Genomic DNA, 16470 nt, shown 5'->3' on the forward strand with positions numbered 1-16470 from the left:
CATTATTCTTGAAAAGTTCGAATGTGATAACTTGCGATAAGTGTGTAAAGCGCTTATCATTCATAATCAGTGTGTTTGGTGACTGGATTAACGTGCATTTGACCTTTGTCGATGAGGACGGGCTGCATGACCAAATAGACAGTGAAGAAATCTTCAAAGTGAGGAACAGTAGAGCGAGAACAAATGTTAAATGGGGACAAATGAATCACAAACGTACTAGAAGGAATTTCTTCAGTTTAGGTGTAATAAAAAATATAACTATATGAATTTGTCGGGGTCAATTATATACACAACTTTAAGTGTAAATATGACATGAAAAACGAGTGAAAACTGAGTCATTACCTTTAACTAAGTTTGATATTATATCTACTATACATTTCAAAGCGCGCGCGCGCGCACGCAAATAATGAAGCTCGAAAGGGTGCAGAAGTTTGCAGCGAGACTCGTCCCAGAGTTGCCAGGGATGAGGTACGAAGAGAAACTGAAGGAACTAAATTTGATAACGCTTGAAAAGAGTAGGGAGAGTGGGGACATGATACAGACGTACAAGATACTTTGGGGCATAGTCAAGGTGGAAAAGGGGGAAAGTTTACAAAGAATACCAATAGAACAAGGGGGCACGGATGGAAGCTTGAGACTCAGATGTGTCATAGAGATGCTAGAAAGTTTTCTTTTGGTGTAAGGGTAGCAAGTAATGGAATGACTTAAAGACGTAGGGTGTAGAAGCAAACAAATTTCACAAATTTAAGAGCAGGTATGATAGGGAAAGGTCAGGAGCCATCATTCCATTAGACAATCGGTGGATAGAAAAGTGGGATGCAAGAGCTAGAGCTCGATCCGGCTGGCACAATTAGATGAGTATAAATAGGAGAGTACACACATACGAACTCACGGCGAGTGGAGAGCGCTCAGGGGGTCGCAGAGATAAGGGGCCGGGTTCGATTCCTGGTTGAGGCAGAAACAAATGGGCTGAGTTTCTCTGACCTGATATTCCTGTTCACCTAGCAGTAACTAGGTACCTGGGAGTTAATCAGCTGCTACGGGCTGCATTCTGGGGATATGTGTGTGTGTGAGAGAGAGAAATATATGTGTTAGATATGATAGAGGAAAATAAGTCAGTACATTACACAACCGACGGTCAGAAAGGCGGGGTACAAGAGCTAAAAGCTCGATCCAGTAGACACTCAAAGTATATACAAATAGTAAATACACACACAAACACACGCACCTCAATATACATTTTTCACAACCCCATTTCCCCTTAACCCATTTAAGTATTGAAGCAATTAAACGAAAATGGTTTTAAAGGCGAAATAGTGTGCTTAAGTTCAGATAAGTATGATCAGCCCCGAGGGTTAGGTCGGCTGGAGCGACAGTTTAATAATTTATTATGCATCCCATACCCATCCCGTGGGCGGTTGTGGACCCCATACCCATCCCGTGGGCGGTTGTGGACCCCATACCCATCCCGTGGGCGGTTGTGGACCCCATACCCATCCCGTGGGCGGTTGTGGACCCCATACCCATCCCGTGGGCGGTTGTGGACCCCATACCCATCCCGTGGGCGGTTGTGGACCCCATACCCATCCCGTGGGCGGTTGTGGACCCCATACCCATCCCGTGGGCGGTTGTGGACCCCATACCCATCCCGTGGGCGATTGTGAACCCCATACCCATCCCTTGGGCGGTTGTGGACCCCATACCCATCCCATGGGCGATTGTGAACCCCATACCCATCCCGTGGGCGGTTGTGGGAAGGGTTACATAGACACATAATGGGCTCAGGGTCTGAACCCCACAGTTCATTTATCGAAGCAAGAAACAATATTGTGAAGCTAGTTACACAATTCGTAATACACACGTACATATTTACATACACAAATACATATATCAATAATGTTTTTAAATATCATAAGTGTTTCAAGAAGAGGACCACAACAGTCATACAGGACAGTTAACATCTGCAGTAAGTCAGTTACACAATTACTAATCCTGCTCCACACCCACCCAGCTCGGCGGCAACTTTAGTCATGTGTATTACTTACAGTAAGCAAACATTGGATACTTGGCAAGGATTCCTGGCAGTACATCATTATGAATGAAGAACTTACACATTTCTTGAACACCGTTGATGTGTTATCTCTGAATTCAGCGGTTTTTTTATGCAATTATATAATGACGCAAAGTATGTGAATAGTGTTACTGACAGTTTACATTTAGTCAAGTCTACATCAGCAGATGTTGCAAACTCCCAGAGGTACTTGTAGCCGAGCCTAAGCCTAGCAGTGGTAACATCTAGACGTCTGCTAACCTTACGGGATGACCCTAGACGTGCGGTTCTTCCAGCACAATAAAATTATGATAGATGGAGGAACTGGTGCGAATTTCACTGTGCCTTAAGTCTACGAGATTGTGTTGCTGATCCCGGAATATTGTTGTCCTCAGGTTGCTCAAGGGCAATCCAAGACGGTAATCACTTGAGCGCAAGTAACAGTACTTGATAGTTGGGAGGCGGGATCAAGGAGCCAGAGCTCAACCCCCGCAAGCACAACTAGGTGAATACACGAACAAACATACATGGTGAAACAATTATTGAGATTATTATCTGAGTATGGAAACGAATTCGAAAAGGAAATGCAAAAAATGAGGGAAAAATAAGCAACCTAAAAGAGGAGCTGAAAGCAGCAAAGGAGGAGATAAAATGCCATAAAGAAAAAACACTGCTTAATATCAGTATCAGACCACAACCGTCCCCCCCCCCCCCTAGAGCCTGGGAATATATCAGGGGGACTCATATAATACATGCCATATTCGCAGAAATGCTTAGAAAGAGCACAGAAGCTATGTCCACAGCTATCTTTAGGTTATCTTGAGATGATTTCGGGACTTAGCGTCCCCGCGGCCCTTGTCCTCGACCAGGCCTCATTTTTGTTACACATCCCCAGGAAGCAGCCCGTAGCAGCTGCCTAACGCCCAGGTACCTATTTACTGTTAGGCGAACAGGTGCATCAGGGTGAAATAAACTCTGCCCATTTGTTTCCGCCTCCGCCGGGAATCGAATCCGGAAACTTAGGACTACGAATCCTGAGCACTGTCCACTCAGCCGACAAGCCCCCTGTTGTGCAGGAAGTTGCCATGAGAGCAGCCACTTCTCAGGAAGCAGCAAGATGTACTAGTCAGCTGCTGGGAAAGGAAAAAGAGCAGTAGTCATAGTAGGTATTAAGGGACAAGAAGGCACCAGTCAAGTGGAGTGGAAAGCTAAAGACAAAGCTACAGTGATAGAGATCTTGAAGGTGGTATAGATGGAGAGAGCTGAACAAAGTATAGAGAAGATTTTTAGGCTAGGCTGGTACAACAAGGACAGATTGATTAATCAAGTTAGTATTCATGAATGAGGCTACAAAAAGAGGAAATGAAGAGCAAACTGTTATATCTAATGGGATACAAAAAGGTATTCCTTCAGAGGGATATGACAAGTGATGAGAGAATTCATAAATATTTATAAAGATATATATTTATATCTTTAATATTTATAAAGATTTTATATTTATAAAAAATAAAAAATTTATATCTTCCTGCATTCATAAAGGGAGACTGACGGTTGCATTCTAGAATTCGCTGGTCTTCTTCGGGAGAGGTTTTTCTTGGCCTACCAAACTGACGTTTGTCGTTCAAGTTCCCGGGTTCTTCGACCGCCTGCACCACAGTCAAACAGCTGGCTTTGTTATTCAAAGTTCTCTAGCGATGGCGACGATTGACATGCCTCTCGCTTTTAAAGCAACTATTGCCTCTCGTTGACATACCCTTTCGTCCCTAGAGTTCATCCTTGATAAAGAGTCTGCACTCTTAAGAGTTGAATTGTGGATTGGTCTGCCCGGGAGAGTGAGGGGCCCGCAATCTTTCCCTCGCGTGATGTCACGTTCTGCTATAGTTTGATGGTAAAAACACCCATTGTAGGAAACTGGCTTGATTTAAGAAGCACTAGTTTGTCAAATAACATATATAATCACAGAGTCCATGCCGAGTAGTCTAATCATTAAATGACAATGAATTACACGCGTAATATGATCGGACATTTCACATGTCTGCCATATTTGTAGCATAGGTCTGTGTCTGTGTCACTGTCTCTCTCTATGTCTCGCGTAATTATTTTGTGAACTATACATATTATTATGTAGTTTAATTATCTAATTAATTTAATAATTATTAAATTTTCTATTAAAATTTCATATTATTAAATTATTAATAATTCAATTATAAAATTTCCCGAGAACAATCCATTATTCTCGGGAATCAAATACACAAGTCACATAGTCCCTATTTATTACACTTTGTCTTCCAGTTATCAGCAAATTTAAGTGATATTATATTACTTTCTTATTTTGTCTATTTCTGATATTGATGATACCATTATTCGTATACAGTATTTTAACCATAATCTCAAATGTAAATTTTAGCAAACAACTTTTAACTTAACAAAAAAAAAAGCGGTTTGAGAGTTCGTTTTGTGTGTCGTTGAGCCAAAGAATCTGCCTTTAAAGAAGGAACCGAGTATAACCTCGGATTGTCTGAGGGCAATAATGCACCAAGAACTTAACACAACCTTTTAGATCCGAGGCAAAGTGAAATGTACACTAGCAGTTCTATCATTATAGCATCATGCAAGAAGAGCCAAACATTTGTGGACCATTCAATAAAAATCAGTAGGCTCCTAGATGTTACTACTGCTCGGCTTACACTGCTTTAAGTATCTCTGGGGCTTTTCATTATCTGATGTTGACCTGACCAAATGTAAACTGTCAACTAAATTATTCGCACACACTTCGTCACTATGTCATGGAGTGCGAAAAGATATGTGAATTCAGAGACAATTCTATAACAAATGTTCATGAAATGTGTTTCATTCAAAATTATCTGCTACCAGGAATTTTAGCCAAATATCCCAAGTTTGCTAACTGTAGGTAGTAACTCGGTGAATGTAACGTTTCCACCCTTGCCCAATGGTTAAGGTGCGGTGTGCAGGATAAACATATCCACTGTGACACTAGCTCTCCACACGTGTCAATTGTTTAATTTACAGATTACTTGTGGTCGGTCTCGAGCCCATTGTTGATGTAACGATGTGCATTGAATTTTGTAACTAGCTCACCAAGACTGTAACTTACTTAGCTAAATGAATTTTGAGGTTCAGTCCCCGAGCGCATTATGTGCCTCTGTAACCCTTTCCACTACCGCCCACAGGAAGGGTATGGGGTGCATAATAAATGAACTAAACTCTGTTGTTGCTAAACTGTTGTTCAACTGTCGTTGGCCGTCTGAAGTAGCGTTATGTGTGTGACGTCATGTCGTCTCTGCCTTACCAGCCAAATGCTAATGCGTAAACGATACGTTATATTGTTTACATAAAAGGTCAATAAACGCTTAAGCACAAAAGTAAAGCCATCTCCCTTGTTCACTAATGTACATGTATTCATTTATATCCACCGCTTTACTCTATATTCCTTAATATTGTGAATTATATAAACCGGTGTGTGGTGTTCTGACCAATGAGAGACTTCGTTACACAGCGCCTGTCTGTTCATCCATAACCTAACCCAACACTACAACAAACGCGGCGGCCAGTCTGTACTCTACAATAAACTGGGGGAAGAGAGGGAAGGGGGGGGGGGGTGTTAAGGCATACTTATCCTCGACTGTAACAACCATCTTCAGAAATGGTCCACTCACCTGTTATTGCTGGTCAGCAGACACACTCAGAGCATGAAGGCCGTTACCTGTTCGCACTCTTAGTTCGTTATCCCATTGTTATGTATCTCTCAACATGTTTCTGAACACTATTTATGATAATGTTATAATCATGTGCGTGTAGAACCACAATTAATGTAGAGCGTCAGGCCGCGCGTCTACCCCCCACGCAGTGTCTGGCGTCACTGATCACTTAGCGCCCAAATCTTCATGTCGTCGACTCCATTGTTGACAAGTGTGTAGTGTCGGGTAATATATGCTCATATTACTAGGCTATATCAAGGGTGCTCCTTATGTTTCCATATACTACTGTTTTAAGAAGAATTAGCTAAAAGAAATGTGGAAAGCCGGCACCACCGCACTGAAAAGAAGTTTCTTCCAGTTAAATTGTTTTAGCATTTTGATAAGAATGGATATTTTCTGGTTTATATTATATATCTTGGTGCATTATTTTATCATACTGATAAACCGACTGGTGATTTGTTTACAAATTTCAAATATGTTTGCATGCTGACTATTCAGCCTGTATTATCGCTTTGTTACTCCATAAAGAATGCAATTGTTTTGCCTAAAAACATACGAGTCAAAGCAAACCGTCTAACACATGAGGCTAGATGAATGGAAGTCAGTACAGTAGTTTGGTGCTTTAATATTTACTAATACGTCGCATTTTCAACGGATTAGTCAATTTCTTACAAAATTGCGATTACCGGTTGCCAAGCGCAGCCATATTTGTTTTTGCAAATATCAACGTGTTTACAATTTTTATATATATATATATTTCCCTCGCCTGGGGATGAGACAATATGGTTTCCAGGCGCTATTGAGGATATATAAATTTCCCATCAATATTTTGTAGCCCGGATATCATTGATTTTGGTAATTTTTATTGGACATATAATACAAGAAGGGGTACCGGGCGGTGCCTGGCATAGTCTTCCCCATCACCCAAATTCAACCCTATGTCTTGCCCACCTCTCTTTATTCTCCACAATTCCCTTCTCCCTCACCCCTGTCCCCTTCTTCCCTCCTTTACCATCATCTCCCTTTTCCTTTTCCCTCTCCGCATTGTTCCCTTTTCTTCCCCTCCCCCTCTCTTACCTCTCCCCTTTTTTCCCCTCCCTCGCCCTCCACTACCCTCCCCATACTTACCCAGCCTGCATGACCCCTCCCTCGCCCTCCACTTCCCTCCCCATACTTACCCAGCCTGCATGACCCCTCCCTCGCCCTCCACTACCCTCCCCATACTTACCCAGCCTGCATGACCCCTCCCTCGCCCTCCACTACCCTCCCCATACTTACCCAGCCTGCATGGTCCCTCCCCCACCCGATATAACAACCCATCCCACCCTCCCCCACTATGCATGACCACCCACCCCTCCCTCCCTCCCTCCCTTGGACCGCATTGCGGCATTTTGGGGTTTATATCTTTTGAATTAGTTCGCTTATATAATTATTGTTGTTGTTCGCTAGTAACACTCCTCCAGTCAGATACAATGTCTCTGATTGCCGCCCTCATCTGTCTGTCAGTTATATTTTTTTCATCCGTGTTAGAGGTCTCCTTGGAGACTTTAACAGCCAGGCACTCCTCCACTAACCAGGTTCACCTCCACTAACCAAGCACTCCTCCACTAACCAGGTTCAACTCCACTAACCAGGTTCACTCCTCCACTAAACAAGTTCTCCTCCACTAACCAGCCACTCCTCAACTAACCAGGCAGTCTTCCACTAAACAGATTTACCTCCACTAACCAGGTCCTCCTCCACTAACCAGGTTCTCCTCCACTAACCAGGTTCCTCCTCCACTAACCAGGTTCTCCTCCACTAACCAGGCACTCCTCCACTAACCAGGCACTTCTCCACTAACCAGGCACTCCTCCACTAACCAGGCACTCCTCCACTAACCAGGCACTCCTCCACTAACCAGGCACTCCTCCACTAACCAGGTTCTCCTCCACTAACCAGGTTCTCCTCCACTAACCAGGTTCTCCTCCACTAACCAGGCACTTCTCCACTAACCAGGCACTCCTCCACTAACCAGGTTCTCCTCCACTAACCAGGTTCTCCTCCACTAACCAGGCATTTCTCCACTAACCAGGCACTCCTCCACTAACCAGGTTCTCCTCCACTAACCAGGCACTTCTCCACTAACCAGGCACTCCTCCACTAACCAGGTTCTCCTCCACTAACCAGGCACTTTTCCACTAACCAGGCACTCCTCCACTAACCAGGTTCTCCTCCACTAACCAGGTTCTCCTCCACTAACCAGGTTCTCCTCCACTAACCAGGTTCTCCTCCACTAACCAGGTTCTCCTCCACTAACCAGGTCCTCCTCCACTAACCAGGTTCTCCTCCACTAACCAGGCACTCCTCCACTAACCAGGCACTTCTCCACTAACCAGGCACTCCTCCACTAACCAGGCACTCCTCCACTAACCAGGCACTCCTCCACTAACCAGGCACTCCTCCACTAACCAGGTTCTCCTCCACTAACCAGGTTCTCCTCCACTAACCAGGTTCTCCTCCACTAACCAGGCACTTCTCCACTAACCAGGCACTCCTCCACTAACCAGGTTCTCCTCCACTAACCAGGTTCTCCTCCACTAACCAGGCACTTCTCCACTAACCAGGCACTCCTCCACTAACCAGGTTCTCCTCCACTAACCAGGCACTTCTCCACTAACCAGGCACTCCTCCACTAACCAGGTTCTCCTCCACTAACCAGGCACTTTTCCACTAACCAGGCACTCCTCCACTAACCAGGTTCTCCTCCACTAACCAGGTTCTCCTCCACTAACCAGGTTCTCCTCCACTAACCAGGCACTCCTCCACTAACCAGGTTCTCCTCCACTAACCAGGCACTTTTCCACTAACCAGGCACTCCTCCACTAACCAGGTTCTCCTCCACTAACCAGGCACTCCTCCACTAACCAGGCACTTCTCCACTAACCAGGCACTCCTCCACTAACCAGGTTCTCCTCCACTAACCAGGTGCTGCCGGGGCTCTACGTGGGCAACTTCCGGGACAGCAAGGACCCGGAGCAGCTCAAGACCCATAACATCACTCACATCCTCTCCATCCACGACAACCCCAGGAAACTTCCCTGCAACTCCGTGAGTAGTGTATGGGGATGGTTGGTGGGGGAGGGTGAAAGGAGGGTGCTTGATGGGGTGGGTCGGAGAGTGGTTGGCGAGAGGTTAATGAGGGTTTAGTTGCTTGGATTGTGAGGAGTGTGGTTGGTTGAGGTGATGGGTGGAGGGTTGTTGAAGGGTGCGCTGGAGGGAGTGACCATTCACGGAAACAAGATAAAGAACCCAAATTAAGAACAGAGTAGATGAAATATTCAAATATTCCTTTGTGTTGACACTGATAACAAGCTGAATTTCCATTGGCAAATTCAAAATATAACAAAAAGGTTTCTAAAATAGTAGGTATTCTCTCATCAGATAGTACGTACCTCGCTCCTGTATTGGTAACACTATTATTCGCTCATATATCCATATCTCACCTATGGAACTTCAATCCAAAATTGCCTTCGACCATTAATTACTCGTCACAATCATGAGTTAGAATAATAACACAGTCGTCCCGGACAGCAATCAACACCATTTTTGAAACCTTCGAATGTTAAATGTTACGTCACTGCACATCCTCTCAAGCGTATTCTACATTTATAAAACTCTAAACCGTAGTGCTAGCCCTGACCTTAAGCGTTTTCTAGCGGGCTGTAACATGGTCACCACACGAGAAACAAACATCTTTTTGATGCTAAAAGAGCGACTTAACTCCAGCATAAATATTCTGCTAATCAAGAGTCCTAAATTGTTGAATAAAAAAACTACCTAATTAACTTTATATAAACAATTTTACTCACCTTTCTTCGTCCTACATGTCCACCTGTGTCCTCATTTTATTGGCACCATTAATAACTATATATATGTACGCTTGCTAAAAACTGCCGTTTTTAGATATAATTATCAATTTTATATTTCTTAAACGTCTTTTACAAATATTCAATTAATTTGTATGTTTGTAGTTACCAATACTTAATAATAATACCATTATTATACTTAAACGAGGTATAATCATGCCGTTCTGCAGTGAAATATTTTAGTGCGAAGTTTGACATGAGATTTATTTACGTATTAGGCTTGACGTGGAATTTTTAAATATTTAGTTTGACATTAGATTTATTTATATATTAGGCTTGACGTGAGATTTATTCACGTATTACGATTAACGTGTGATTTATAGACGTATTAAGCTTGACGTGGGATATTTACATATTTGGCTTGGCACAGGATTTTTTATGCATTTCGTTTGCTGTGTGATTTATTGACGTATTAGGCTCGGCGTAGGATTTATTGACGTATTAGGCTCGGCGTAGGATTTATTGACGTATTAGGCTCGGCGTAGGATTTATTGACGTATTAGGCTCGACTTAGGATTTATTGACGTATTAAGCTCGACTTAGGATTTAATGAGGTGAGTCGAGGGACTGAGGCAAATGAAACATTAGGAGAGCTTGGCGGGGGAGAGGAATGAATAGCACGGTAAAAAAAAATTGAAGAGGCTAACAGTAGATGACTGAAGGCTTGTCGCGGGAACGCTTGATGGAGACTTGGGGGGGGGGCCATAAGCTTGATGGGGGGAAACACGTCGGGAGTATAAAGCTTGGCAGGTCGACTGATAATAACAATCTAATAAATTAGTTTGCGTTATGTCCGGAAATAATTAAATGGTTGACCATTTTGGACAGTGTTAATGAACATCTGATGTCATTGTGTTCTAGGACGCCGACATCAAGGAACAGTGAACTGCATCTCCTTGTGGACGTCAATCGCGTAGTTCACACCTGTTGAACCTGTGTCCATATACAAAAAAAGCCAATGTGGTGGAAACATCTTAATTACCGCATATTTTCAAATGTCAACAAACAACACAGTCTGGTCCCTCCATGCGTTATATAACATGTAATTTTATAACGCACATTTCATACCTGTAACAAGGTTGTTGAAAGGAAATTATCCTGTTTCTTAAAACGTGTCGATAGAGCCTATTCCCTCTAGACCCTTTACAATCTGTTTACTTTGAACATGTTCCCTTAGAAGTTGTTCCCACTTTTTAAATATCTAAAACTGGTATGATGTTCGTGTTACATATTTACAGGACAAGGAGTACCTGTGTATTATGGCGTCCGACTCCCCAGGTCAGAACTTGATGCAGTATTTCTCTACCTGCAATGATTTCATCCACACCGCCAGGCTGAAGGGAGGTGGAGTCCTCATCCACTGGTGAGTACAGACCAGCAGTTGACTAACTGGGTGAGACCTCTGGCGAGCGTCAACCAATAGGGTGAGAGCTCTGGCGAGCGTCAACCAATAAGGTGAAAGCACACATACAGCCCCCGCTCCTGTGCCAGGTAAGTCAACTACGAGCTCACCATAGCCTGTGCTACTTGGTACTTTTTGTTCCGAGTAGCCTAATCTAAAACAACACAACAAGGTTGAGAGGTCTGTAGAGCATCAACCAATAGGGTGAGTTCTCTCACAGCGTTTGCTAACTGGATGTGTGTTTTGAACGTACAGGAAATAATCCAACATTTCACGGAAATCTGAAATGAAGCTGGACTTATTCAGTCGAGTTCCTAAATTTATGTCGAATATCCAGATATTTGAATACAGAATACTAATGCAAATATAGTAATAATAACAATAATAATACTCACAGAGAATCACACTAACGTGATATTATATATATATATATATATATATATATATATATATATATATATATATATATATATATATATATATATATATATATGAGAAAATCCTCTGGGGTTGTGAGGCGACGCGACCCAACGACCGAGACACTGCCAGCCACTTACTTTACCACTGTACCATCGTGACTTTGTAGTAGTCATACAACCGGATTTCTAGTGAAATCACAGGAAATCTGGAGGCCCTCCTGAAGCCAGTCCTTGTGTTACGTATGTTCTCCCCCCACAAGTATTCTGGCAAAGGGTAAGGTAGTTCTGCACCGTACGCTCCAACGGCAGATACACACACAGCAAATCACACTACCGTGATATATATCAATAATAAAAACAATGAAGGTGAAGGAAAGACCCAATACATGTGTAAGTGTATTAAAACCAAATTTTCAGATGCAACCCACATCCTTTATCAAGGTGGTGTAAATAATGTTCATTGTTTACACCACTTTCAGAAAGGATTTAGGTTGCATTCCAAAATTTGGTTTTAATACCCTTCACATATACTGGGTCGTGGTGTAGTGGTGTAAGAACACAACACACCGAACTGTCGTCAGCTGTACCGACAAAACTGTCGTCAGCTGTACCGACAAAACTGTCGTCAGCTGTACCGACAAAACTGTCGTCAGCTGTACCGACAAAACTGTCGTCAGCTGTACCGACAAAACTGTCGTCAGCTGTACCGACAAAACTGTCGTCAGCTGTACCGACAAAACTGTCGTCAGCTGTACCGACAAAACTGTCGTCAGCTGTACCGACAAAACTGTCGTCAGCTGTACCGACAAAACTGTCGTCAGCTGTACCGACAAAACTGTCGTCAGCTGTACCGACAAAACTGTCATCATCTGTACCGACAAAACTGTCGTCAGCTGTACCGACAAAACTGTCGTCAGCTGTACCGACAAAACTGTCGTCAGGTGTACAAAAGTTACAACAATTATGCACCTTCCTACAGTGATGGTGCAGGAGTGAGTCGACGAGTGGCCGCCAATAGCTCATTAATTTATAGCAATAGCATATATATCTTTACCAATAGCTTATTTTGTATATCAATAGTCTATAAATCCATGATAAGATCATATTAATTTATTCCAATACTCTATTAATCTATACCAATAATCTAATAATCCATACCAATAGCCTATTAATCAATATCAATATCCAATTACTCTATCAATATCATATTAAAGTCTGCCTATAGACTATTAATCTATACCAATAGCTTAGTAATCTATACCAATAGCCTATAATATATACCAATAGTCTATAATATATACCAATAGTCTAGCCTATAATATATACAAATAGCGTAATAATCTATATTTGTGAGCCATTAATCTATATCATATTCCCACTAATCTATATCAGTGTCCTGCTAATCTACATCTAATTCTCAATAACTTGCATGTATCCCACCAGTAATATGTTAAAGGTACCCCAGTAAAGGTTTTGCTTGGTATTTGGACCACCAGCCTGGCTGGGATGTCTCGATCGGTGACCGTAGCAGTGGTGTATGTGATGTGTGTGACAGTCACTCACCTGGAGAGACGCTCTCAAGGCTGTGAGAGGAGCTCGCAACGTGGCCAACCCGAATGTCGGCTTCCTCAAGCAGCTACAGGACTTCGAGAACGAGAGGATGGTGGAGGTTTGTGTGAAGGAGGCACTGAACACTGAAGAGCTCGGATAGGGTTCAGGGGACATTGTGGAATCTCAGAAGGCTGTGGAGGGCTTAGATAGAGTTCAGGGGCATCGTGGTAACTCAGGAGGTCCTGAAGATATCCCGTAGGGGGTGGCATCTAGGGGCCACTAAACAAATGATACGAGGGTCAGGGGAAGAGGCCAACTTTGGAGAGAAAGAGAGAGAGAGAGAGAGAGAGAGAGAGAGAGAGAGAGAGAGAGAGAGAGAGAGAGAGAGAGAGAGAGAGAGAGAGAGAGAGAGAGAGAGAGAGAGAGAGAGAGAGAGAGAGAGCATTAAAGACCCGACACCGGGATCAGAGGCGAATAGTCTCTTTGTTTCAGTATGGATCTAAGACACCAGTAACCAGCACCCCATACCATCGACCCTGACCCACACACTAACTAGGACCATCCATACCACTAACCCTGATCCACATACCACTAACCAGAACCCCCGTACCACTAACTAGGACCATCCATACCGCTAACTAGGACCATCCATGCCAAAAACCCTGATCCACATACCACTAACCAGTATATCAATACCACTAACCATGATTCCTAAACCACTAACTAGGACCCCCACTCCTACAGGAGCGACGTCGACTGAAGGCCAAGTACCCAGACGTGACGCTGGAGGATGAAGATGAACAAATGGCGAAGCAGCTCCTAGCCTCATACTACCACTCCATGAGTGTGGGGGAGATGTGTGAGGGGAACTGCCCCCCTGGAGTGACCTGTCCCAGAGGTCTCTGTCACCCTGCTAGGAGGTGAGCACGTCTACAGGGAAGAGGGTGGGCACGTCCACAGGAAAGGGGGGTGGGCACGTCCACAGGAAAGGGGGGTGGGTACGTCCACAGGGAAGGGGGTGAGCACGTCCACAGGGAAGGGGGTGAGCACGTCCACAGGAAAGGGAGGTGAACACGTCCACAGGGAAGGGGATGAGCACATCCACAGGGAAGGGGATGAGCACGTCCACAGGGAAGGGGGTGAGCATGTCCACAGGGAAGGGAGGTGAACACATCCACAGGAAAGGGGGTGAGCACAGCCGGCGGGAAAAGATGGGTGGGGTTGAGAGGAGAGAAAGGGTATAGTTGAGAGGAGGTAGGAAGGGTGAGGTTTGAGAAGTAGGGCTATATTGGAGTAAGTTGAGAAGCGGGAGGAAGAAGATATTAAGAGAAGTGGAGAAGAAAACGTGTGAGAATGAAGAATTAAATTTTTTTTAAGACGTGAGGTCAACGAGAAGGTAGGAAAGGAGAGGGGAAGTAGGGAGAAGTAGGAAGTCGTAAGGAAGAGGAGGGAGGGAAGAAAAGTAAATAACGAAATTAAATATTTGGTAGTTCTGATAGACAATGGTGACCTTTGTGTACTACGGTATCCCCCGGTGAACCATGGAAGTACTTGGGTATTATGGTAGTCCTTGTGTACTATGCTAGCTTTTAGTGTGCTATGGTAGCCCTAGCGGACTGTGGTAGCCTGTTACTTGCAGGTACTAATTTAGGACTACCCTAAAGTAGTCCTAAATACGGAGGCTGCTTCCGCAGACATGTACAGCCACATGTAAAAAAAAAAAAAAGAATATGATGGCTGTGCACTCATAATAATAAGACTAGGCTGTGCACTGATAATAATAAGACTAGACTGTGCACACTGATAATGATAGGACTATGATATATACCTATATGCAATTTTAAAGCCCAGATCAACCCCTCGACAAATATGGGTGCAGATGACCCCAAGTATCTGGCCTACAACCTTGGACAGACAGCCATTCTCTCTCTTTTATATATATATATATATATATATATATATTATATATATATATATATATATATATATATATATATATATATATACATATATATATATATATATATATACCTTCTGAAAATGTATTGTTAAATATGAAAGTACTTAAGGAAATTACTGTCTTAATCCTTCCTTCGTGGTCTGATATTGTCACATTGTTCGTCACGTTTTCATTTTCTCCGTGATTTACACTCATACTTATAGATATAGATATATAGATTATTCCTTGTGTATGCGAGGAATTGAAGATACTGGTGCATACTTAAGAAACAGCGATGGTTTATGATAGCCTTTGTAAACTGCAATCGACTTCGAAGTCTCTTGCAAATCATATATTTTACATATCCTGTGCAAATTATGTTAATAATTGATTAATAATGATAGATGGATATATACAGATTAATTTTGTAGGATATTGGAAAATAAATATTAATTCATACATTTACAAAAAGTTTAGATCTAAACTGATAAAAGATAGCGTTTGACAAGAGCTGCTGAATAACTCACTGGAAGCGTGTATGGGTTCAGTCCAAGTCAGCTCACTTACCGTTTATTGTAAATGACTTAACAAACAATTCATCATTGAATACTTTCTAGTTCAGTTATTATACTGAAGAAATATTGAAGTGTAGAAGGTAATTGCTTGGAGCAGTATGTATTTTAGGTGTTGAATTTACCATAATAGGTTTAGATATAATTCCTAAAAATCTGTATGCCAATCATCATTCATACATTGTGTGTGTGTATGGTAGTGTATGTTGCCATGTATGTGTTATATTGTCGTGTTGATCTGTAATGTGTGTGTTTAGTGTGTTACTCTGTAATGTGTATGTGTATGTTTAGTGTGGTGCTCTGATGTGTGTATATGTGTAATGCAGCGTTGTATTCTGTTGCATTTCTTGTGTAATTTACTCTAGTATGAATAGTCACACATGCTTCAATTGTCGAAGTTTTATGCACCGCTGTTTTTGATTCAGCGCCTTTATAATATGTTATATTCTGGCTTTGATAATACATAGCTGCTTATGTACACATTAATGTTAGATTAATTAGTAATATATGTTGCAGTTTTGCTGTATTTTTAATTTGTTGCAGCTATGTGAATGTTCAGTGACAATTAAGTCAAAATTATTATTTATTATTATTATTATTATATTATTTGGTTGTTAAATAATTTAATACTTTACACATTTTTTATAATTTCAGTTACCTGGCTTTTCTTATTTTAATATAAAGATGTTATTAACTTATGTTCTCCTTGGTATTTTCTCTCTGTTGAACATCGGCCTTATCTTGAGTTCTTCGGGTAGCCTGTTCAGGCGGTCTTCCAAGAAATCTTCAGCCTCCGCCAATAAGAAATAGAAATAGAATCAGCCATGTGGTATGTTCCTCTTCCTCACGCCAGCTAGCACAGCCAGCAGCAACTAGCTCTTCCACCAGCTAGCACTAATACCACCATCTA

The 16470-nt window shown here is 42.5% G+C and overlaps 1 protein-coding gene and 1 long non-coding RNA gene across 2 annotated transcripts in view; one reads left to right on the forward strand and one right to left on the reverse strand.

The window, feature by feature from the left end:
* Positions 1-6058, reverse strand: part of LOC138356108 (uncharacterized) — a 106801-nt gene extending 100743 nt beyond the window's left edge. Inside the window, exon 1 of the long non-coding RNA XR_011224194.1 lies at positions 5728-6058. This is a non-coding gene — a long non-coding RNA (uncharacterized lncRNA). The remainder of the gene's footprint in view (positions 1-5727) is intronic.
* LOC123775314 (mucin-2) overlaps positions 1-16470 on the forward strand; it is a 48217-nt gene that overhangs the window by 19497 nt on the left and 12250 nt on the right. Inside the window, 5 exon segments of the mRNA XM_045770371.2 lie at positions 8737-8859; positions 10916-11040; positions 12995-13052; positions 13054-13167; positions 13794-13969. Coding sequence (XP_045626327.2) covers positions 8737-8859; positions 10916-11040; positions 12995-13052; positions 13054-13167; positions 13794-13969 — 596 coding nt within the window.

The sequence above is a fragment of the Procambarus clarkii genome, chromosome 70, assembly GCF_040958095.1.
Source record: "Procambarus clarkii isolate CNS0578487 chromosome 70, FALCON_Pclarkii_2.0, whole genome shotgun sequence".
Lineage (NCBI taxonomy): Eukaryota > Metazoa > Arthropoda > Malacostraca > Decapoda > Cambaridae > Procambarus > Procambarus clarkii.